The following is a 27,170-nucleotide window of genomic DNA, read 5'->3' as shown; positions in this document are numbered from 1 at the left end:
TGTATTCTACTTTGCAGGTACAGTTTAAATGTTAAACGTGCACAGATGGAAAAAAAAAAGTACTTTAAATAAGGATTTTGCCACAGGAACATGTGCTAACTAGGCCATCCAGACTTCAATTCGGACGTTCATCTGGTTTTCATTGATGCATCATTCTACACATGTGCGCACATGACAACAACCTGACTCCTGTCAGCGATCAAAAAAAGATTTCACAACACACTATTATTGACTCAACACTTCATTTAAGATGTCTCAATTTCCTCAAGTCAAAACCCCAGAAAAAGAGAGAGGAGGAATGGGAGGGGGGGGGGGGGGGGTCTCTTCCATTCCCTTCACTGCTAGACCGTGACCATATCATACCGGCTCCATTATCAGAGTTCAAGCCCAGAGTAAAGTCATGCTCACGAGTCCCTCCCAAATCGCTCACGTCTGTTTCGCTTGAACAGATGATAAATTAAAGCTTCAGAACAAAAACAAAAACACGGGGGGGGAGCACAGGGAGCAGAGTCAATACCCATCCACTATCGCTCTAAACGACCATAAATTAAAACCTACGGACCACACAGGGGGGTCAGGATCTCTTCAACAGCGTTTTTCCACACTCGATGCTTCACAGCCGATTGCTTTTTAGGAATCTTTGAATTTATGGCCGGGATGAACCCCGCAGTGTGACGGGTGGCGGCCCAGAGGCCTGTGGGAGGAAGATCACGGCTAAATTGCCTGGACGAGACGAGATGGCCTCTCTGGTCCAGGCCGGCTGTGCAGTGTTAGCTCCTGCTGGGCCTGGGTTTCAGATGCTGTCGCCCCTGCCAGCTCCAACACCATTATTTTCATCCATCAGCTCCTGCTGAATATTCATCAGCTCGTGCAAGCGGCCCGACCAATGGGGCAGTGAGCCTGCTGGGGGTTAATGGCGATTGGATGAGGGAGAGTACGGTAATCAAATCACATAGCTTTTCACGTCTCGGCTTCTGCAGCGAGGAGACAGCAGCGCTGCTGAGAAGCAAGAATGGCTGTTAATTAATCTTGATTAACCTATTTAATTAGCATTAAGTGAGATTTTAAGGAGGCCTCACTGTAATCAGTTTAAAAGAACAATCCCCATCTAAACCCAACAAAGAGAAGGAAGAGAGTGACGAAACAGGGCTCTCATCTTACATGTTATCTTTTACACACACGCTATCTCGCTAGCCCTGAAGAGGGCTGATTTATGGTGCTATGGAGTGTTTAATTACTCCAGATGAAGCACACAGACGTTCTAATCCCTCCAAATGTCGGAGATTTTACCCAGCGTACTATTACCATGGCTACCCGCTCGTACACGCATACACTGTTTCTAAGTGGTACCGCCTCAGGCCAAATACATGCAAACGAAGTTATGCACTCTACTGAAGTCTTTTTTTTCATGACAGACATACCATATACAAATTATCTAGACCAGTACGTAGCATGTATTAACAAAAATAATAGGCACAAATAGAATGCAACCGTTTAAGGATAAAAAAACAAACAAAAAAGGTGTTTACTGCTGCTAGGAACTACATTATGAAAGTATCTTAATTTACTTGAAATTAAGCCGAATTAGACTATTACAACACAGATCCGTATATATGACACAGGCGTATGATTTTTCAGGAATTTGTCACTACGACTATCTCACAATTATTAAGTAATTTCTAATAGAAAATACACAATTTTAATAAAATAAATCATAAAATAAATGGCGTAAATCCAATTTTTTTTACAAAATGAACAATAATAATAAATTATTAAAAAAATTAATGGCAAAATAATAATAATAATATATAAATAAACAATCGGCGGGAATACACCATTTTTACAATACACGTACACTCACACATTATTAATAATAATTCATTATAATTATTATTATAATTTTTATAGCATCATTATTGTTAGTGTTATTATTACTGTTATTAATATAATTAATAATAGTAATAATAATAATAACAAAATTAAATAAAAAGTAAAATTACTTGATCAATTCATTAATATAATAAATTATTTTGGCCTTGAGTACCTCTCTAATGGGAAAAAGAAAATCATTGAACACTCATCAATCATATACTTTTAAAAGGAAATCAATTCTGGTCTGGTCGATAGGCTGTTCTCTCCTCTAGACCCAATCAAGAAACTGATGTGCAAGTGCAGAACATTCAAAGTCAAGATAAACACCAGAACATTCGGTTCAAATCAGAAATGCAACAATCCTCCAAGACCAAAAGACTTCCTACTTAGCAGCAAGCCCACGATTACATCCTCACACTCAGACATGCCACAAGACGAGACCACGAGACAAATTGACATAGATTTAGACAATGGCAAACTTTCTGATCTTCAGTGAGTGAAACCAATGTCACATGAGCGGTTTAAACGACTTCCTTAATGCGAGTCTCTAGAGCCGGAGAATCAGAAGATGTGAATGCCATAGACCGATATAAGACCGACTTACTGGAGTCACAAATGGCAAGTGCCTTAAAGCGGTAACACTCCACTCAGTGTGAGATGAACATTATCAAGGTTTCAGGCAAGACTAGACCGAGACAGCCTTGAACAAATCTTAACACGCTCAGACAATGTGAAACACTTGGAGTTAAAAAAAATAAAAATAGACGACAAGAGTTAGTCTAGCAGAGCTGTCAAGACACAGTGAGCTACGAGAGCGCGAGTATCAGCAGTACGGCGAGCCGAGAGCGTGTGATTGATTTGAGGCCGGTCAGTCCGTCTGCCTGCCCTCGGTCCGTGATGAATGACTGGAGCTTTTAATTAACCTCCTGCACACACATCAATATTATTCACACACACACATTACTCCATTTCCCCTGCTCTCCCATTACACCGTAACCTTTAAGATACAGTTTTGGGGCTGTTTTTGAAATACCATGAGAAATGAAAAATTGTAAATACTGTGTAGAAAGTGTAACAGAAAATCTATAAAGGAGTGTTTTTGCTTTGCCCTATTTGATTACATTTTTTGCACAAGTGGCTAATGCAGAATGTTTAAATCTGGATAAGAAACATCATCTATGCTGTAAATGATCTGTAGAGGGCAGAAAGGAGCAAGTGTGCCACATCACTCCTCAGCCCAGAACTATAAGGCACGGCTGACTACAGCCGAAAACATGTCGGCAGCACAGATTCGGATGAATAATATTCTAACATCGTTCTCTGTTCATATATTGATGAGAGTGTTGACTAATGTACCATCTTTTGCCTTCGGTTGAATGCGAATAAGAGCTGTGAGCATATCATTAACACATTCAGGCATCTGTGAGCGTGTGTGCTAAGGAACGTTTCAGAAGATAACCAAATATGAAATATGAAAAATGTGCGACTTTACAGCTTCAGCAATAAAACCAGAGCAAGCACATCTTCACACCAGTCAGACTAAAATAGCCGATTCGTTCGTAAACCTGTTTGACTGTCTTACTTCTGTGATAGTTTCTAGACATTTCAAAGAATGTTCACACTTGAGTGAGGAATAGAAACTTAGCTCCCCCTAAAAATTACAATTCTGTCCTAATTTACGTTCCAACCCTGTATGACTTTGTTCTCTGGAACAGAAAAGGTGAGTTTTAAAGGTGAGGAATATTGTACAATTGTATGAATAAAATTGTAATATTAATATTGTAGGAATAACTCTTCTATATAATGAAACGCTTGCTACGCCAAGGTCATGCGTTCGTTTCCCAGGGAAAGCAAGAACTGATAAGAATGTAAATGTGTACCTTGAAATGCAATGTAAGTAGCTTTGGATAAAAGCGTCTGCCAAATGCATAAATGTAAATTTCAATTTCAAGTCTTATACAGCAATAAGATAGCTTTGTGTGAGCCAAAAAAATATATATTTTCTCAAGATTTATAAGCTGATTTATGAGTCAGAAGCCACTTAAATTGCATCATGTTCCTCACATAAGTCTATAATATGGCTTTAGAAGACTTTTGAATATTGTTAATTAGATTTTTTTTTTTTACTTTTCTGAATTTTGACAGTCCCTGGTCACCATATGCTGTTATTGTATGCAAAATACATCACCATTCCTCAAAATGTCTCATTGTGTGTTAAATAGAAGAATGATGTTGGGTAAATGAAAACAAATCAGATTTTTAGTAAGGGTGCTCTGATTGATCGGGCGCCGATAACGGCCGATAATATAAAGTTTGATCGGTGGGCATGCACTATAAAGGCCGATCAGAAGAGTCGTTCAAATGAAGCAAAACACGCAAGACAATTTTTCTATTGCCCCCCTACATTCACCGTTCTGCCAGTTCTACCAGGTGTCTGGAAAGGAAAACAACTTTGCAGTGTCTTTGCGGAGACATTGCAACGCCAGCAAGAAATACAGCTGTGCGATTTTAGTGCATTTCTTTCCTTCACAGGTGCGCATTCGTTCCTCGATAAAAGTAAAAACTTAACGTCCAAATCAGCTAGATCCTAAAATGTAGTTTACTGTTGCTAAACTTGCAGGACATAATAAGAGAGAAAGAGAAAAATGTATACATTTTTACAGTGAAGTCTATGCAGCGTTGTTTTACATTTGACTACTTTCTGTTGATAAAGACTAATATTTTTTGTGTGTTTTTCTTTTTTCACAGGAATGCTATATTTGCTAAGCTCTAAGCTGTTCCTAATCACCTCTAAAAAGGAATGGAATATTTTGCTTGCCAATAAATAGAGTTAATTCATGATAATCTCATCTCTTAATTTTTTTACTTAAAGGTAGGGTAGGTCAGAATTGTCAAAAAAAAAACTTTTATTCAAATTTGTTTAAACTGTCTTTATATACCAATGCATAATTAAAATGCAAGTACTCTGAAATAGAGAGTATAAAAAACCGAGTGGCTCTAGTGTATATAATCTTCAATAAACACAGCTCATTAATTCCATTCACTCCCACCTAAAAACGGGTGCGCGACTGCGCGCACGTGGGCAGAGCCATACAGAGCCAGTAATAGCGGCGGTAGTCATGGCGACGGAGAGTGACAGTCGCGCAAGCCAATCCTGTGATTCGTCCCGAATGGAAATAATGAGCTGTGTTTAATGAAGATTAAACGGTCTAGAGTCACTCGATTTTTATACTCTTTTTATCAGAGTACTTACATTTTAATTATGCATTGATATATATAGAAAGTTTAATCAAATTTGGTAAAAAGTTTTTATATAAATCCTACCTACCCTACCTTTAAAATACATTTTAAGTAGAGATCGACCAATATTGATTTTTTTTTCTATTTTATAACCGATACCAATAATTGGCATGTTTATGTGCCCGATAACCGATATTAAGAATCGATATGTATTTAAGTTATTTTACCTTTTGAACACGCCTCTTGCACGCAATTCTCAAAACGGTTAATCTGATATTACAAAACCGATACCAGATTATGGGAAAATGCTAAAATATCGGGAAAACAATATATTGGTCGATCTTTAATTTAAAGTCTTTATTTATCATGTAATTTATATTCTTCTATTTATAAGTGATCAATATTGGCCAATACTACTTCCAGTGATCAGTAATTGGCCCCAAAAAACCCCGATTGGAGAATCTTTCATTTTTAGGTAATCCTACGGTTACTGATATTTCTTAAATGTACGATACTATGAAAATACTATCATCATTTACCCACCCTCATGTTGTTCCAAACCTGTATGACTTTCTTCTGTGGAACACAAAAGGTATTCGGAAGAACATTTGGAACCAAACAACATTAGAGGCCATTGATGCACTACTCAAAAAATATCTTCTTTTACATCTCACAGAAGACAGTCATACAGTTTTGGAATGACACGAGGGTGAGTAAATGATGACAGAATATTAATTTGGGGGTGAAGTAGTAACCATGTAGATTAAGACCGATCACAGTGTGAAAAAAAGACCCATTTCACAAACATTTATTCAAATTAATTTCAATATCATAAAGTTATAACATAATTAAAGCACAAGAACATTGTATACAAGTGAGTTAGAATAGTTTAACAGTTGTGAGAATATAAACTACAGGCCAAAGCTAGCACACCTTATAATCTGCCTTTAGGTTGTGTGTGTGTGTGTGTTAGCAGTCGAGTGGTACGCTAGCTTCATTACAGAGGGAGTGGCAGAGTAATTACAGGAATACGGCTTGTGTCGTTGTTGACAGAGGACGATCTGACACCCTAACTAGACGAATGGCACATTCCACAAATGCAAACACACACCATATGTGTGTCAGCTTTGAAAAACTGATTTCAAAAAGTACATTTAACAGCACATACCTGCTTTAAAGTCATTACTTTATATAAATGCTGCTCTAAAATGACTAAAATGCTGCAGCACTGTACAGAATTATTCTGAAAGAAAGAAAATCGTAAGCCTGGCTTTCAAAAAGCAAAGAATAATTATTGGATCACCAGGATACAGTAACGCAGGCTGTGACATTTGGGAAGTTGTCACCATGGCAACATCACTACAGTGAGAGCTCATTCCTTATCCCGGTCTGGATTTATGAGTAAATACGCGCTCTAACAGAATAAAGGCACAATACCAACAGGGGACTGTGTGCAAGTGTGAGTATGGAAGAAATAGTGAGGAGTGAGTTCATGCTTGTATATAAGCACATACGTGTGTGTGTGTGTGTGTGTGTGTGTGTGTGTGTTCCTGCACTGCTATTCTCCACCCCTAAATACACCGCACGTCAAGAAAAGTCTTTTTTATTTCATGTACCGTGAAATAAAAGCAAGATAACATGTCTCAGTTAATGAATCAACATCATATTCACCACAGATCACAGTTTTGCGTTTTATACTTTCTGAAGCTTAAATCAGTAGGCTATTATTTGAAGGACACATTTGCAGTTTTTGGCAATAAATACAATTTTCATTTTATAAAGTATTTCAACATCAAATCATATGCAGAGCTCAACACAGTGGTTTGGCTCAGTCCATTGATTTGTTTATTGTTTTTTTACTTTTTTTTAACATTTTTAACTTGTCCTGCCAAAAATTTCACTGGCCTTTTCTCGTTTGATTAACATTAAGGACACAGACAGTATGTTGTCACGATACTGGAATTTCTAACTTTGATAAGATACCTTGAAATTAAAAGAATCGATATTCAATACCATTTTCGATAACACGGGGAAAAACCGCTGCATATACTGTCATATAGATATTTTTTATATTATTTTATTTTTTTTCCATCTATTGAAAGTCTAGGCAATCAAAGAATTCTTCTGAAGAGATCACTTTATATGATACAACTGTATGGCTTTTTTTAATATATAAACATTGATCAATTACCATTACAATTATCTCACAAATATTTGCTAACTCAATGTATTAGTTTTTACAATGGGGTAATTTTGTTGGAATAGCTTACACACAGCACAAGCAAGCTTGATTTCATATGGTAAATTGAATAAAAAAAAGACAAGTAAACAGTAATAAACTAAGAACAAATAAACTAATTACTAACAATAGCACAAATAAATACTGTAGAATAAAGATACAAATGAAATAGACTGCTTTATTTTTTCAAGTAGGTCTAACAGTAGTATATTCAGTTAAGAAACTGAAAAAAAAATAAAAATAATAATAATCTTTGAATGAGTAGAATTATGCACAGTACCGCGCCAAAATTCAGACCCGGTCACACCGACACTATTTAACCGGAGTGAATGAGACGACTGAATGAGAGGAGGCGGGTGCGTGTCAACTCGCTGTCGGAGAGGAGAGCAAGAAAGTGCAGCTGGTATCTGTGATACTGCAGAAAGGAGTATTGGAATAATTTGAGAGATTTCAGTATCAATATCAAAATATCAATATTTTTGACAACACTAATAGACAGCAGCAGGTATATTCGACAGGTTCAAGACAATAAAGACATAACATAACACTTTAAGACATAGCCAACTAAGTTTACGAGAATACTCAATTTTACACATAATGAATTGTGTGTATTGGACATTTTTTTGTTCAAGTGAGATACAATCCAAAAGAAAACTCAATTCAGTAACTGCACGCTGTCTGGGTATGTGCAAACTGCACCCAGAAAACCAAAATCATGCAGTGAGTAAATACAAAATTGAGTTCCCGTTCAAATCTTCTTCTGCTTTAAAATTGCTTTTATGTTTAAATTGGCAAGACTTAAAAACTGTGCATATTCTATGATTCTACTTTCATAACAATGCAGCACTGGTCCGATTGGGCCTTTGCCAATTCTGTCAAGTGGTCAACCGATATATAAGGCAAATATATCTGCCGATATATGACATTTTTCAAATATCGACATCAGCCATTAAAGGTACAATATGTAAGAATTTTGTAATAAAATATCCAAAAATCACTTGCACGGTGTGATATATTTCCTGCAGTTGTGTAGCCTACTTACAATATCCCAAAAGTTCCCAAAGTTTTTTAATTTCAGAGAAATTCCTATTTTAAATAATTGCCCGTCCCGGAATCCCTGTTCACTTGTCGCCTGTCAATGACATAATATCCGCATTATCCCTGGTTTCCGCTCGTAGTACTGATAGTAACCATTGCGACAGACGTGGACAACTGCGTAGTGCGTAACGTCTAGCTGCACGCTGTTGTTGTTTCGTTCAAACATTATGGACCATGGCTAGCAGACTTTGGGGAAAAAGAAAAACTAAAACGAGGATCAATATCAGCGTGACGTTTTTGAGATGCTGAGAGCCATGACAAACTTCGACTTGACAGAGACGCCGCTCTTACATGTACTTTATTAGACAGGTGAGCAAATGTACATAAAACCAATCAATGTTATATAGCTCAACATGATGAAATGTTAGAATATGATCAGTATGTTATTCTAATGTTGATCTAGCTTACTGCTAGTCTCATATCCAACAAACTAGAATAACATTATAACTTTCAACTCACTCAAATGCAGTTTAGTAGTGTAACTTTAGACCAAGTGAAACAGCGCTGCGCGTTACCTCACAAGCTTAAGTCGTCTAATAAATTGACCTGTGTAATTCAGCACTTGCGGGTAGTTCGGTAGAATGAAATGTCCTTATTCCTTTATATCCGCGGGACTCACGGGATTCGGGTGTGGCGCATCATGATATATGTCTCTTATTAGCAATCGTGCCCTGCTTCACACCACAGTCATGATAAAAACAAATGTATTCACTCATCCATAAACATTATTAGATCCATCGCCTTGACAAGTTTCATAATTCCACAGGAAATTTTGCGTCATCAAGCTATGCTTTGGTTATTGTAAGAGGCTAGCGACCCCTAGCGGCGAAAAAAATACGTATTGTATCTAAGTTTGTGGTGTCGGAAATGGGACTTTAATTTTGACAGCACTGAGAACACCAGCACCTGAATACACAAAGTCTTCATTAGTTTACCGTCTCTGTTTAACAGTTCTGTCTAACATGTTATTAAATAGCCTTTTACAATTCTGTCAAGTGGTCAACCGATATATCACCAAAGCCAATATATCGGCCGATATTTGGCATTTTTCAAATATCGACATCAGCCGTGAAGTTTTTCTGTTTGGCCGATGTGATGAAAGAAAGTAAACAGTATACGGAAAAGTATTATAGCATTTGCTTTTAAATCATTAGTAATAGAAAGGCAAACTTCTCACCTACTATCAGCATTCAGCTAATTCTGAACATAATTTTGCAAAAAACAACAATTTATGAGACCGTTGTTGTCAGATTTCATTGGTGATTTCTAATATGAAATGTACGGTATTTGTAAGCTTGGTGAGCAGCTTTGGAGGATTTGATGTTTCCCCATTCAAAGAGCTGCACTTGCATAACTGAAATAGCTGTCTGAGAGGTGTTTCAAAGATGGCCGCCAAGTAAAATTACTTGTTGTTAAGAGACTTTGGCAATATCCAGTTGGCCACTATACCATATTCATGGTATCTTTACTGTGGTGTATGTAAAATTAGTGTTACTTTGACTCCACCGGCACCAGCCATTTTTGACCGGCCATCAGAAAATCTATATTGATCATTGTGTCCTTATTATCAAACCTTAATATGTGAACAGCTCATTATTCTGTGCTGCCTGCTCTCTGTAAGTGTGGTTTGAAGAAGCATGTTTCCTGTAGCATACAGGTCAGGAGGCATAAATAAATGCATTAGTTTATTTTTAAAGTATTACTTTTTAATCCTCAACTGTATTAAATTAACACATTGAATGAACAGCCTTAATCAAAATATGGTACCAAAATAGTATTGTTTTTATAGACACAGTTAGGACCAATTATAGAGGGTCTGAATGCTGAAACATTAGGCACTATCCTCTCCTAAGTTAATAGTCCCACTCATAATCTTTAAATCATGACAATTTTTCATCTTTCATATGCAAATTATTCCTCAGAAATAGACTGCATTCCCTGTGGCTAAAGCCTATAAAACACTTCCACACTTTGATTATAAAGCGGTATCCCAGAAATCATCTTGCTCAGAGAGAGAGAGCGTGCCACCTATAATGCCTTGTGCCTTCACTTCTATTAATTAGTGTGCAGAAATCAAAAGCTTTGCATCTGATGTCTGAGAGAATTCAATTAGGAGGCAAATGCCCTTTTGTGTTATCGAGTTAGGAGCGGCCACACAGCTCAATATAATAACCTCCATATAGAGAAAGGACAAACAGAATACCCGAGGGCTCATTGAAGAGACCACTCTTTCCTGAGAGAGGGTGGTCCAAATGGCCTCCTCTCAAGCAAATGTCAACGATGCGCTTTCCATATGAAACGGTGAACCGTATGCTTGGTTTCCATTATAAACAGAATGAGCATCATGTCCATAAAATGAAATACATTATGGTTACAATTTATCATAACTTCCATTAAAAAAAAAAGTACTTCACATATAGTAATATTTAATATTTTCTACTTTTTTCACAGCATATATATTTGGCACATATGGCATTACAACCTAACCTGTGATTTTTCATATTCATGTGATTCTGTTTTCCATAAATTCTCACATTTTCTCACAACTTCTCAGCAAAGTTTCTCACATTTGCGAGAGTAAATGTGTTCTGGTGTTCTTTCCTCTGCTGTTTTGTTGCTTTACCATTGAATGGGGCGGACAATCAAAAGCAAAATGCATTCTTGCTTCATAGTTTTATTTTACCATTGGACCAAACAACTACTTGAACGCAAGAACAAAGCCAAAGAAAACCTTCCATTTGGCAGATTTCTTAATGAATTAATGAATTGGGTACCATGAAATAAAACAACACATCTTCTAAAGTGTCTTCACTGGCTACAAGATAAAACAGACATCGTGAACACTGCGATGAACTTATTACCCAGTTACGAGTTTTCATATAAAATCATTCTTGCAAATTATTCCTTGATTTCACAAGTGGATACTGAATTAAAATCCCATTCACTTACCGAAATAATCTAAAAAACCTTAAAATGTTACAAAACTGTATTTTTGACTATGTTTTAACATTTTGCTTGCTATTATTCTTTATAGATATCAGGTATGGAAGTCAGTAGAGGGAAGGATTATTGTTACTAGATCCCATTTGTAAAGTGATTCTTCTCGGAGTATGTCTCCACATATAACATAGGCTACACCTTGTGGATTCCAATATTAATACCCGACTGTTTCCCTGAGTCTTACCTTGTCCTTGTCCTCCACCAGGTCTGTTAGCACATCATCAGGGTCAAGAATACCCCCGTCACAGTATTCAACATGGTGGGTTCGTACCAGGAAATCTCCCTCCTATAAAACAAAGCATCAGTGTGATTTATCAGCAATACAACATGTGTATTGACCTCAGACTTATCAGTTTACCAGGTTTCCCACAGTGATGTCTAAACTGTAACAATGCTCTATAAATGCAATGGCTTGAGTCTGCCCATCAGGGCTAACAATACTCTGTGTGTCTGTGCTCACATCAGAGCAGTGTGTATCAGGACACTCTGATGAACAAGCAGCACGGGTCGTCTTTCATTGTTATAGTGCTAGTCTTCCCACACAACTCCTCTACAGCTGGAGTTCTACAAGGGGAGTGCCACAAGGCTCTATCATGAGCCCAATGGACTTTTCTGATTAATGCTGACAAAACACAAAGCAGAACACATCAACATCCACATATCATCAAACCCTTGTGAGTTCACAACCTGTTCTACCAGGTCCCAGAGACTGGTGTTACTCAAATCTGAGCTCCAAATGTCAACGTAAGCTTATGCCAAGAAATGAAGAATAAACAAGACATCTGCGCAACAAATGGCTTAATTCCTTGATCTTATGTCATTACATCTCACTTTTTGGCTGCATTCATGCTGCGGGCTCACTTAACACAAAACAACTTAGAGTTGATTGATTTCAGGCAATGCCATGTAGAAAAGTACAGGAAATAGTAGTGGGAGGTATGTTGTGCTTAAACTGTGTTTGCCTTGGCTTGGAGTAACTGTAAAACTTCATTGATAGAGTGAAACATGACTTTGATATGGGCCTACCCTGTTTAACTTGGCTGTTGCAGGACGGCAGAGCTGTCAGCTCTCAACAGACGAACTGAGATTGTGTGTATGAGTCATACACAATGTTCATTTAAAAGCCAAGTCACTCAGCACTACAGGAAAAACAGTCACCAGATTTGACCTTCTCTCAGTACATACTGACATACATGAGCACAAACATGACTTAGATAAATATATAATATCTTAATGGAGATAAAGAAAACTAGATATCTTGAATAGTAGAGAGGCCAAACCTACAGGTTTCCAATCAATGTTGCCCTAAAAAGGCAAACGATTGGCCATTACTGGCATGATATGATGGCTCAAAGCCAAATAGCGGATGCACTAATTGCAGGTATTTATAATATGTTAAATTGACTCCTTTTGCACTCAGGGGCAAATGCTCTCAAGAATGAGAATGCAAATATATTTGTTGCGAATAATGTGAACTGATCAGGTGAAAGGTTAGCATACTTTTGTTTCAACTCTCTTCAAATACAGGCTAACTAACAAGTGAGCTAATGTTGACCAAATTTCTTGGAAACATTATGCTTCAACACCCCTGTCATAATCATTATCTAAATAAACGTATGCTTCAGTATTGTTGCTGTGAAACAGCAGTCTAATTAACAAGTTCAGAGTCTCAAGAACATTTGAATAAGTTTGAGAAGTGAAACTTTCTCTTAAATAAATGCAGCACAAAGAAGAGCATATAACGTAACAATCACTTTTTGAAATGATTTATATTATTTATCACTGCTGTGACATTTGTTATGGGGTTTAAATTTGTATTTATTCACATTTTGTCCAACTGTGAGTCTGTCTGTTCTTCACAAGAGTCATTAGTTGCATAGAAGTATATTTTAAACAAGACACTCTCTGCATGAGATTTATCCCCCAAAAAAGTATTTTCTCTTATTGCAATGGACATTTTTGCTCACGCTTTAAGCATAAACCAAAATGACAATGCAACAAGAAAAAATGCAATTATATTCTAGACAGATTTTCTGTGTTAATAATTTATGCAGTTTTGCTGCTCAGAATGTTTAGATATTTTTACAAACAAAAAAAAGACAAAAGAAAAACATAAAATAACAAGAAAGTCATTTTTCATAGCATGACAAAACAATACTCCAGCAATAAATAAATAAAAATGGCACTAACACAAAATCTTCTTCATCTTTACAATGATGTCATTTTAAGCCTTTAGAGGATTACTAAGTGAATTTTCTAAAAGTCCAGATTTTTCATCACCATACATACTATTTATGCCGACTGAGACTTGTTCATTATTCTGCTGTCTCTTCTATGACAGCGGTGTCATCTTAGAATACTAAAGAACCACCAATGCATCACAAAAAGCTTGTATTTCACTCAAACAATAAAACCATGACACTGGATCCCATATGATCTCATCTCACACAACCCATGAGCAAAATGACATTAGACAGTGAACGCACACCTGTTTAATCATGATTTCACCTAAATGAGCCCTGAGCTTTTGAATGCTAGCAGCGAGGCAGGGTGAATGAGGGTGAGATGAAGGCCATGAGCCTGGCATTCAACAAAGGGCGACAGTGTGCCAGTCTATGGGAATAATGCTGCATTACATGCCACATTAAGGCCTATTCCCAGCTATGAGAACATTGAATGAGGATACGTGTGTAGCGAGAGATAGCGAGGCTGCGCTGTAATGAAACGATGGAAATCTCTGGAACATTTTGCCATTTTTACCCTGATGACGGTGAGCAGTGGGGTTCCAGCCGTATTTCTATGATTGCTTTTGTTGGTGCAGGGTCCATTACCAAGCCTAACATCATTACTAGACTCATAAACAGTAATGATGATCATGATGGTGATGATAATGATGCAATAAGACGTTGTCCATCTCCGAGAAAGATCTTCCACCTCCGCACCGCATTCTTGCACATTCTGGTCAAATATGAAAATACCAATTTTGATGTGAATTGAATTTAATAAACATACCATTTTCTGACCCACACCTCATTTTCTGTTATGGACCGCAATATAGCCTGAATGAAATTAGATACTTTTTATAAGGTAGCACAACTGAAATTAATATTTTTCAGGGCACAGAGGCCAATGTGAAGGGCCATGTATGTCGGTAATCAGTACTTAAATGAGTCTAAGAAATAAAGGAAGAATCCTGATCAGACAGTGTGTCTGGATTCCCGAGTCCTATTCCAGCATTGTGTTTGATAAATATCAGCAGCACTAATACAATAATCAGGAACCAACCCACATTGATACACCATAGATGGACATGCACACAATTTCAATATCAAATACACTGCCATCCCACAAGTATGGAGAACACTGTCTTGTCCACAATACACAAGAAATGGACAAAAGTATGTGGAGACTAGAGATGTGCAAAACAAGTTGACTAGTCAGTGGGTTGGCTAAATTAACAGTTGACTATCTTAAGGAAGGCCAGTGAGAAGTCTGGTTTCACTTTCAGATATGACTCCAATCGTATATTACTCCCAGTCCCAAAAGTGTATTACTAGTCTATTTTCAGTGATTTGCTGCGTCCAAAAATCGCAAACTGTCTGAGTAGGTACTACATTTGAATTTGAACCTTTAAAAAAAGTATGTTCTAGTATAAATGTGGGTGGTGTGAATGAAATTCGGACGTACTACATCCGTCATGACGTTATCATCCGTCATGACGTTATCAGTGGCCCTACCAGCATCCTTTGCGCTTCATTGCCATTCATAAATCCTCTCCCGTGGCCTCGTGGGATAGCAAAGATTCCATTGAATCTTGTCTGAAGTAGTATGTCAACCGGATACATTTTCGCTTAGTTTTTTGCATACTATGCATCCGGACATACTACTCTGTAGGCATACTGTTTTTCGCATACCATATTGTAGGGAAGTATTTCATTTCGGACGCAGCGATGATAAAATGACCCTAGAGACACGTTGTGGAAGCAAAAAAACACACCGATGTGATCGTATATGCTTATACAAAAAAAATCAAGTTCAAAAAGCAAGGCACAAAAACCCAAAACCCAATCCTAACCATAACAACAAACGCTAGAATAAAACCCAAACACGGGCTTACTTCACCAGCCTTACACATTGTTTATTTGGTTTCTTCCAAGAAATGTCTTCAAAGAGAGCACTATCCCTCCAACTGTCACAGAAAACAATGACTACAGACAAATAAAACCACAATGGCGGATGTGGATCCACAGAAAATAGCACATTAGGGTTCTGAGAGCGAGTTGTGTTGCCAAAACCGCCTGAATCGCTGAAGGCTGAACTGAGGTACTTCACAAGGACATCTTGAGGTCCAGAGGTAGTTTCCATCACAAACCACGCACCTAGCATGGGGTGCTTCTCATTGAGAGCAGATGCTAACCGACTCCGTCTCTGAGGCGAGGCATGCTAATTGTTTTCTTGTTGGCACAAGTCCAGGCTTTTCCATGTTATCAGCTGCTTTGGCAGCCAACTCAGCACTCAAGCATCTGGCATTCCTGAGCTTAATGAAAAAACAGCAGCACAACTCCGGCCTACGTCTGCCTGGGTAATTAAGTGTCCCTTTTCAATGGCCTGATAACTTCCTGAGTGACTCCCAAGCACTTCCTCTACTTTCTCGCTCGCTCTCAAACAATAAACTGCCTCTGAACAAAGGCTTCCAGACATGCTAAATACGTAGGACCTACAACTCAAGCACATTTCTTAGTCCGGAACATTCTTGAGAGCGCTGGCTGAAGATCACAGGCATCTTTTTTCTTCTCGCTGGAAACCGACATGTCCGGGTCAATGGAAAACACCTCGTCGAATATAACAAAACAAAGCAATACAGAAAGCGGAGGGCCGTAGTATGCACGCGGCAGAAATTAGACAGCAAATCCTCAAAGTAACCACACTCTTTTCAAGTGATAGCTGATGTATGGCACCGTTTAAAAGGCTGAAGATTAGCGCAACTAAATCTAGGGCATTTCTCGTTCACTTTAATCCTGAAACGCATTAAATGCATAATTACACAGCTGCAGGAAAATGTTTCAGATTAGCATAACAAAAAAAAAACAAGACTGTGAGCTACTGAGACTTCAATGGCAGAGAAGGAAATCTGGTAATTAACAACACTTCTCGTCGCTCTATCGCGGGTGAGATAACTCACAGCCAAGCAGTTGTGCTCCAAGCTGTGAGAGCTAGCTAAGAGGTCGAACTGTCCACAAATATGAAACGCAGAGAGCAAGGCTACAGCTTAACCTCTATTAACTTACAGGCATTTGGACAAGTTGAGAGCCTCCAGTGCAACAAAGCCTACACGCAATTATCCCGTCCATAAAACTAGGCCAAAGTGAATGGGAAAACATTTGGTAGAGCAGTGGTCTGCAACGGGTGGGTCATGACCCAAAATGGTGGCAGGTCTGTTCTGGTCATGGACAGTGGGGGGAAACAATGCTCAATGCAAATAACCACTTAACCATGCAAAACAATTAGGCTTATCGACTTTTAAAAGGGAGCACAAACAGTTCCCTTGTGTATTGTCGCTGATGTCAAAGGCCATGTGACTATGAACAAAAAAGTATTGCCAGGCACAAATAAATACAATTTTGGTACTGTGTTGGTTTGCAATTGTCAACATGATGTTTAATATGAAATCTGGGTCCTGAAACAAAAGGAAAAGGAATTTGCACAACTGAAAAGTCATTGGGATATCTAAACAATTCATCAACTAGTTGGTCATAATGAGGCTCTGTATAATTAGGTCAACATTCTTTGGGGGCGTTCTTATGCTTACAGTGGACTATTCAAAAGTCCAACAGGAATGGTCTTGAAATGTATCATCAAACACATTATTTTTCTAAACAAGCAGTGTTTCGCAGAGGAAAAATTGAGAGTTGCAGCTTCTTTGAATGAGTTTTACCATACTAGTGCCATTGAATATTTGAGGCTTAGCCCAGACTGGGTGTATTTGGTGCCATGCTTTGATTAAAAACTGGACTGCTATGCACTTTACAATTAAATGTTGAAATGTTAAATTAGCAAGGTATCATTTTAATTAAGTAAAACTTGAAAAAAAATGTCTCTGTTTGTGGCCTCTACAATGCGAGTAAATCAAGACAGGGACAGCTGCAGGTCAGAGTGATGGGCGTGTAATTAGGCCTAGTTGTAATTATTTTGGTCCAAAGTTTCTATGTTTATTTTTGAGGTGTTTTACAAATTTGTCACGATAACTGATATAATGGTCTTGTTTATTGTGATACCGGACCCAGTTTACTGGAAATGGATAATATAAATAAAAATATTATTTTATTTGGGAAATATCATAGACTAAAGCAAAATAAATGTTAACTGACTATTTTCCACTGATTTAAACTCTCTGACTTCAATACTGAACAATCGTAAAGCTGTTAAGACATCTCAGCTGTTGAAAAGGATAATTGATGCGTTAGATGTATGATTGATTTTTTGATGCAATATGCAGAATGGTAAATTGTAAAAATTGTAAATTGTAAAGCGTTTTGTATGACCCTGTATTCCCCTATTGTTATTATTGCAATAAAACAAACAGAGATGAAAATAAATTGTTAGATTTCACTCGCCAGTGTTTGAGTTGGAGGATAATAAGTATACCTTTAGCACAGATATTTCGCTCACCTTCACTTAACGCTTGAGTTTCGCTCTCCGTCTTTAATGCACACAATAGTATTTCATCTCAATGGATGAACAGTGTATTTGACGACAAACCATAAACTGTAGTCCGCGCATGTTTTCTCTCTCTGATAAAACATTTATCCGACTAAATTGAGCACAATTTAAGCACATTTTGGCTTTTCCATCCAGCGTTTTTTTTTTATATACAATATGGCAAAATGCGCATAGCTACTGTTTTGAAGCATTTGAAACATCAAAGGCTTGGTGGCGCCGGCTGGTCAAGACTGTGTAAATGCAACAATAAGCATTAATAAATGCAATAAGACAATTGTGCACTTTCAAATGCACACTCTTCGCCATGATGATTTTGAATTGCTTGAAATATGATTGGAATCACTTCAAAAAAGAAAAATACAGTTAAGTGCAGGCAAGTCTATCATATAGGCTACATACAATTACAATGAGAACATTATAATGGTGTGCTTGGGACATGGCTTTTAATGGTGAGACTTTTGATTTTGTAATCAGGCTCTCAAATAATATAAAAATCTGGATTTATATTTTTTGGGCCAATATATCGGTTATCGGCTTTCAAATATAAAGAATTATCGGTATCGGACAAAAATGTTCATCGGTGCATTCCTACTATTGTTAGGAATTATACAAATGTCTCATTAAAACATCTATAAATGTTTAATCAGAGATTACAACACTTGTTTAATGGTTTCACAGTGATCATCGCCTCCCAACAATCAGTGAACCATTCTAATTCAAAAAAGTTTAAAAACAGCTATGACGTAACGGAGCCTCGTTTACAGAAATCACGTGACTTCAGCAGTTTGCTGCACGCTCCGAACTGAAATCACTTATTTGCACCAAAAGATTTGTAAAGGTTTCGAAGCTTCATGAATCAGTGCTTAGAAAGCGCCCATCACTACCTATTAAAGTGGCAAGATAAATAATCCACTACATTCTACAGACAGAAAATCACCACTAACATGCTGAAATCTTGCTAATGTCCAAGCATTTCAAACAGATAATGAGAGGTAGTTAACTCATAATCACAAAGCTTTCTGGTGTGATTAGATGAAGCCTTCACTAAGCACTAGTAATTAAATAATTATGGATCCCAAAGGCTGAATTATAATTTACAGTAGAGACATCACAAAACACAAGTGCAAAAACAAGGTTTTGCGGAAGTGTTGTTGTCCACTGGATTCAAAACGCATGTTATGAATTTCTATCCATCAAACACTACGTCAGAGCTTTCTCCAGCATGTGCCTTTACAAAACACCCAAAGCAAGCTCAGCGTGTCTGTTGCATGTCTATGGTAATCAATGAGTAAGCTATAAGACACACAGCAACCCCAAATCATCCACGCGTGTTCTGCAAGACTTCCCGGCAAATATTGAATTGCACTGGCACTGAATTCAAGCTTCATATTGCGTGGCAGAGCCGTGAAGTCCGTGAAAGGTTCAAAGACCACACTGATTGATGAGGGTGTTAGTATTCCTGCAAACATAATGCTCCGTTTGTTCTGCATTTTGTGCTTTAAGCGCAGAGACGTGATTTGTGAAGCCTCCCTGCATTCATGAATAAATGCAACATTATGATTATTAACTCTATTAATGAAACTTCAAGGGAAACCTGAAGGACATTAGTTACCAGCAGCTCTGAATCATACAGTCTCAACAGGGAAAAGAACCAAGTAATGAAAACAATCTATCACAAAGATCGATTATACCGCCTTCTCAGTACTGACAAACCATACTGCGGTACAACGCTTCCAATCATAAACAGAACACAAGTAAACTTAATATTACTGCGCTGCATAGTACTATTCATGAAGCTAATACCATTATCATTGTGTGAGAGTGTGTAAATTGTGTGCATGCTTGCATGGACCCTCTTTCTTTTTATTCTGGCTATTTAAATCAAAACGAAAATTTTGTCTTTGTTGCAATATCAACCACCGGTACTTTTTATATCAATACTAAATCAATATCTTAGGCTACAATAATGGTCCATGACTAGAGAATAGAGTCATATAGTTTTGAAAAACTTTTATACAAATAAGAAAAGTTTAAAATAAAATAATAAAAAAATGCTACAAATGTCATGTGGAGTAACCATCAAGTAAAAACGTGTTCCTTACACTTTGAACATTTCAGGAGACTTTTTGTTATTTTGTTATGTTGGTTGCACCACATGACTTTCACAGACAAATGTTTATTAATCAGCACTAAAGCGGTTTGGTTGAAATATTTTTTTTTCAATTTCAGACATTAAAAACATGATAATCCTAGGTGTAAATCAACGAATGGATAAATTACATTTGAATGTATTTTTGAATAAACTAAGGCTTTGTTCAGGATGCAGGTAAATGTGGCCATACGGTCATTTGTGACTCAGATCTGTTTTTGTCTTGACAGTGTGAAAAACATGGAATCTGATCTTTTCAATTCTGATTTGGGCCACTTCCATATGTGGTACTAAATACGATATAGGTCAGATGTTTTGCAATGCTACCTCAGTCTAAACAGTCATATTGGAATTCACGCGACTTTTACGTCACTCTAGAACGACATTAGTCACAATTCTGCACTAATGGGAGTCACATCAAAAAATTTACACACCTGAAGTTATCAATAGTTACGAAAGGTAGTCCTTTGTGAAGGACAGCGAGAACTCTGAGTGAAAATAACTATTACAGTGAAAAATGTAAATAAAAAGGATGCAAAAACTATTTTTGAAGAAAAACATTACTGAATGGTCGATAAATCCTTTGGTATATTTGCCAATAAATAATAGCCTAACCGTAACTAATCTACGCATGAACTTTTAACTAATGACATTATTAATCACAAAAGATAAGGTTTATACTGTGTAGGCCTAATTAGGGAAGGTGTTTACTATGTTCACAGTCACTTTTAGGGATTTACAGTGTGAATCCTGAAAAAAAACTAATTTAATTCAGGAGATTTAAGTAGCTGCTTAAACATGTCCATTCAGCTGTTTGATCAAACAACTGAAGTTACAACTGCATTCTAACTAACCAACCATAGTGGTAACGATAGCGACAGTATCAAGCATGGCGGTGTCCATAAAACCATGAAGTTTCACAATTATTGACAGCGTGGGCCAGATATTTTTGTAATAACGGCTGATTTTCAGCATGCCCGGGAGCCGGCATCAATGTGGAACATAAACAGCACGACGAGTCAACGCATTTCACTCAAATTGAGTAATTTATGTAACTGACGTTCCAGACCAACAAAATGAGCATAGTGTCAATGACCCTAAAGGTGCTTTCACATTTAAAGTTTCTCAGCGAAATTTCACAGTTGAAATCCAGTCATTCTAACAGGAATCCACACGAACAGGTTTTGCATGAGGGTGAAAAATAAATAAATAATCAAGATCGGAAATTAATCGAATCGTGAAATTTGTGTCAATTGCCCAGCCCTAATATTTAGTACCGTGCAACACTTTTTGTGACCCTGACCGACTACGGCCAGATCAAAGAAACTCTGCAGGGGCCAAACAACAGACATTCACCCTGGCCTGGAAATGAGGCCCCAGAGACAGCAGCCAATCAGGATCCCTCAAACAGCTCCATCCATCCTCACTGAGGCCTCGTGTGCGTCACTAGCCCACGCGTCTATTCCACTGAGACTAACAGCCAATAACACTGAGCTGATGGGAATAACAAACACACAAATAAAGGCTAGGCACGCACATATACATGTCTGAGAGAAAGGACGTGCCCACCCGAAATAAACAAGATCGCCTGAGCTTGGCTCGACACGCAGTGGCCCCTAAGAGTAAACGCCTGATAAGATCTCGCACATCGATTGCATACTAAAACCAAGCAATACCTCGATCCGACTGGCAATCTCTTGTCAGAGCCCTGACCTGCCAAATCCATCGCATGATATTACGGTCTGATACGCGACAGGGTGCAATACGAGGCCACCGCCACCCCGGGTCTGATCACTAAACCAGCTTCGGTTTACAAAACGCAAAGACCGTCTCCCATCAGTCAAATTGACCACTCTAAAGACAAAGCAATAACACAGTAAATTGTAAGGCGAGGAAGTCGCACAGCAATCTACGGGCTCATTTGGGCCCAGCGGCTCCTGGAGCGATGCAGGATGAAAAGCCTGTTGTTTATTAGGAGCCCATCTAAACCCTAATGCTCCGGGAGAGCGCCGAATCCACGTCCGCATCGGCCCAGGGGGGATTCGTGGGAGCCGGCGAAAATGGGTGCCACTCAAACTGATGTACTATTTAAATAATGAAGCTCAAGCAGCAATGAGGGAGATATCTGATGAGGGGGCAGGGGGTCAGCGCTCAGGGGGGAGAACGCCTGACACGTTTTAACTCTGATTTGCATTTATCACATAGAAAAAATTGGACACGGCGCATCTGCACCCGACTTCATAAAATCAGTTTTGCGGATTCCTGTCATCAGAGAAAGGCACTCACGAACCCTTTTTAAATTGTACAATAATAAGAGTGAAGGTCGACATTTCAGCTCCCGTCAGGCTCAGCGCACGTGACTAACAGGTTTGAAATTAATGAATGAGGTCTTCACAGTTCACTCAATCCCACAAGATAAAGCATACATTTTTGATCATCCTCTAATTAAATGTAAAACCAAATATTAAAAAATTACAATAGTGTAGCATGTGGTAATCCCACTGTGATTTTAGCTGTACTGTTAATTAGCAAATCTCAGAATTATTATTAACCTTCATAAAGACGAACAAGATGTGAAACAAAACACGTTAGGCCTGAAAGACGAGTTCACCCAAAAATGAATCTTCTGTCATCATTTACTCATGTCATTCTTTTGCCTTTTCTTTTTATTCAGTCTTGCGATACGGTTACCCGTTTTAGGGTATGTTTACATGACAATAATGGTAGGGCTGTGCGATTAATCGTATTTCGATTCCGTCTTACAACGATTATGAAAACGAGATAATCGAGGTAAAACGCTCCTCCTGCTTCATATTAAACAGTGTTATTAAAAGCGCATTAAGGCGGGAAAGAGACGGTGTTCCCTAGGTGCCCTTAAGTATACATAAGGGAAGTACACTGTGGGCTTTAGATACGCGCCTAAACGGTCAAATTAACAGCCTACACACAAATATGTCAAAAAGCCGTTTTGTATCCTAAACACAGTCCGTTCTGTCTTAAGTGAATGTAAACATTTAAGAAAGCGTGTTTGAAATGCGTGTGTAACAGTAAATTGAATCCGTGCAGCTTTTAAAGAGACAGCAGCCAACATTACAACACAAAGATAAAAGCATTCACTGCTCTTGAATGAATAACTTTTGTTGTTATAAATAAGGATTACTCTATATTTAAGGTATACAGCAGTGTCGTTTTACATTATTATAATTTCATAATTTCTACTGTAGGCTATTCTGAATACCACTATCTTCGGTTTGTGTTAATTTGTATTTTTGTTCTGTTGTATTTATCGTCGGTTTTGTTTGTAATTAGTTTCTTTGTTCATATTTTATTGCTGACTATTTAATTGTCTTTTGTAAATGTTTTGAGGAGTTTTTTTCTTACATTAACCTAGTATTCGGTTTTGCTGAAGTATCAATAATTGTGAAATTTCACTGACATTTAATGACCATGAAATAAGACTTTGATCATATCACCCACCAAATTGTGATTTCAATAATGACCAAAATAATCGTGATTATGGTTTTTGCCATAATCGAGCAGCCCTACAATGTTGTACTAAAAAACGGTGTACAGACTTTCTTTTTTTTGTGTAGACATTGTCAAAACGATCCCAGTTCACACGGATCCACGAAAATGACTAAAAACGCTACACTATCCATGCCAGGCCAGTAGTTGGCGATGCCACTTTGTAAAAGAAACACTATATGCCTATAGTACGGTGGCCGAGAAAGCTCAACGCGCTGCAACTGAAGAAAACACATGCAAACAGAAAAAAAAAACACCTGCAAATTAATAAAACATCTTCATCAGTTTCACAACACGCGTGTGCTCCAAACACTCAACAAAACCAAATACAGAAACGCGCTGCAAATAACACCGACCACAACGGAAATGTTTCCAGGGGAACCAAATAAGTGACGAACCCGGCTGGGACGTGCTTACCTGCGTACAGCTCAAAAGTCTACTTTATTTTATTGTATTTCTCTTAATTTTTGTTGTTGTTCCAAAACAGAGATTACATTTTTATGACATACAACTATACAATATACAAAATGTATTAACAATATGTTTAATTTCATCAAATACGTGAGAAACGAACCATGAGCTGAAAATTAAAATAAATAAATAAAAAAGATAGAGAAAAAGAAAACGAGGGAAAGATATTAATTACACTGTACAATTTTTTCATGTTATGTTTACATTTTTATAAAGAAAATTTCCATAAGAAATGTTTGGTAATGTTGGGTCTAAAGTTTTAAAGTTCTCTCTCGGCCACCGTACTATAGACTGAACACGTGATACTCATCACCATTTTCACAAATGTGCGTTTTTGTAGTTTACATGGAGATGATAACGGTATCGTTTTCAAAAACGTGCACTTTGAAACCCATTTTTTAAAGGATTGTATTTTTAGCCCCCCAAACTGCCAAATCGCAGAAAAAGTGTAGTGCAAGTAAGAAAAGAAAAGTAAGAAAAGTAAGAAAAAGCTGGAGTGTAAACGGCCAAAATGGTGAAAATTTTTAAAAAGCAGGACTTTTTTTTTAAAGAAATCAATACATATTCAGAAAGGAAGTATTAAATTGATTCAAATTGACAGTAAAAACTTTAATACTGTTAAAATATATATACATTTCAAATAAATGCTGTTCTTTTTAACTTTCTATTCAGAAAAAAAATATTAAGCAGCAAAATTTATAATAAGAATAAATGTTTCTTGAGCAGCAAATCAGGATATTATAATGATTTCTGAAGGATCATGTGACACTGAAGACTGGAGTAATGATGCTGAAAATTACATTACATTTTAAAATAGATTTAAAATATATTAAAGTAGAAAACAGTTATTTGAAATATTAAATAATATTTCAAAATTTGATTTTTATTTGTGGTACGTTTTTTTAAATGCAGCCTTGGTGAGCATAAGAGACTTCTTTCAAAAACATTAAAAAAAAAACTTCTTTTTTATAATGAATTTTAAAATTAATTTTTGGTTATCCTTGTTCCTCACCTGCTCTAGTAGTTTTCTGTATCTCTGGGTGGCTTGCTGAATGAGATCTCGCACTGTCCATCCTTCCTTACATGGGACAACAACACCAGTCCTTCCAAAACTCACTGTCACTTTCATTTTTAATCCAGAAAGGGTTGATGAATCCAGATGTGTCCCTAAACAAACTCCAGCAGCAGGTGTGTGTGCTTGTGTATCTTCAGCCAGGCAACACACTGCTTTTCTGCATCAAACTTTACTGCTTCAAACACGGCATGATCCTATACAAAGAAAAACAAATACTGTAAGTAAAACAAATAAAATCAGATATTTTAGTTAGATGTTTACTAACTGGAAAGCAGTGTTTACTAAACTGTTTAATAAAACAGCATGGATAGATACAGTGCGTTGAATAGCAACAGCTGGTGGGAAAGTTAAACAGAGTCGGTGCACTAATAACGATGTTAATATATTTTCAGGCCGGTTTTATCATTACAGTTCGAGATGAGATGAGAGTGGTTAAGTTAACGTTAGTGTCCCGTTGACTTGCTGAACTCAGATGGCTAACTGGTTAGCTCTGATGGCAACACTTTCGCTTTTTGAACTCACCGCAAACTCTTAAAACATGAAAATGTACCGAAATCAAACGGTAAACACGTATAAATTACGTTTGCGAGTATTTCGATTTCATATCAAACCTGGTTTGCACTTACTTGGCATATTATGGAGAGGCGAGAAGGTTAGCGGCAAAAACTTTGGCGAAGTGTTGTTGAACACCCTCACAAATCATGCAGTCACGCTGTCTTTATACAATTAAGTTACCCACTTTATCGATGATCCGCGGGACAAACGAGCATGTACTAAAGACACTGAACATGTGTGGATGGCGTTTGCATCAGTATTTTGCCCGGATGGAGTTGCGCCATTCCTAAAGTTCCCGAGCAGCCTCCAGCAGTGTTATCCCAACATACAGAGCGGGGCCACACAACTTTATTAAAGGGCCAGAACACATCTGCTCATGGACCACTGCAGGACACTCATCACGCTATCCTGCCAACATATGTACACATTTCACAGTTACCTGTATCACTACAACACTGTGCGGTTTCTAAAGGTAATCATGAGCCATATCCTACTTATTTTTTATGCTAACAAATAAATAAAATGAGGATAAATCAATAAACCAGTAAATAAATAAACAGCATGGGTAAAAAAAAAATGTAAATAAATAATAAATAAATAAAATTGGTATTGTTTAATAAATAAATAAACAAACAGCATCGGTAAAAAATAAATAATAAAATTAATACATGAAATAAAATAAATAGGTCTTGTCTTCTGATTACGCCATGTTAAAGTCAGCATGACATATTTTTATGAATATTTCAGTATTTATTATAAATGATAAATGACATCATTATTTATTTATTTTTTCATTCATGTGCAATCCTAATCTTCAATCAAAATAACTTCCCCTCACTCTTGAGGCACAATCTCCATTCACCTGTTTTTATGCGTATTTTGGGAAAGTCAAGATGTGCATAAATTATAAAACTGTGCATAAAAAAGTACTATGCGCTCAATTGAGGCGGATACATTTTTTTATCCGATAAAACACATATCGAAACACATATACCGAATAAATCCCTTGATGTGCAATAAAAAACCTAGGTGGCTTTGCCTCAATCAATAGTGAATGTGATTGGATAGCTGGACTAGCGGACCAACTTCATTGCACACTATCTCAAATGTGAATTCCCTCCCAGACTTGATCAACATTAGGGTGTTAACAGCATCACCATTTTGTCAATCAGAATAAAGTCACCAGGGAGCCATGAATTAAAATGTCAATAAAAAAAATTTGTGTG

At 37.3% G+C, this 27,170-nt stretch overlaps 1 protein-coding gene across 5 annotated transcripts in view; it reads right to left on the bottom strand.

Moving 5' to 3' along the window:
- Positions 1-26,395, bottom strand: part of pard3bb (par-3 family cell polarity regulator beta b) — a 314,850-nt gene extending 288,455 nt beyond the window's left edge. For 4 of the 5 annotated variants that reach the window (XM_079619489.1, XM_079619490.1, XM_079619494.1 and 1 more), the window contains exons 1-3: positions 26,016-26,337; positions 25,327-25,583; positions 11,634-11,735 (exon numbers count right to left, since the gene is read on the bottom strand). In XM_079619489.1, the coding sequence (XP_079475615.1) occupies positions 11,634-11,735; positions 25,327-25,443 (219 nt within the window). In that variant the 5' untranslated portion in view covers positions 25,444-25,583; positions 26,016-26,337. Of the gene's footprint in view, positions 1-11,633; positions 11,736-25,326; positions 25,584-26,015 lie in introns of all 5 variants that reach the window. The other variant, XM_079619492.1, reaches the window with a different exon arrangement.
- Positions 26,396-27,170: the final 775 nt, after the last annotated feature.

This window comes from Phoxinus phoxinus (assembly GCF_949152265.1).
Source record: "Phoxinus phoxinus genome assembly, chromosome: 7".
Lineage (NCBI taxonomy): Eukaryota > Metazoa > Chordata > Actinopteri > Cypriniformes > Leuciscidae > Phoxinus > Phoxinus phoxinus.
Note: the sequence above shows the minus strand (reverse complement) of the source record. Positions and strands in the feature narration are given on the sequence as shown.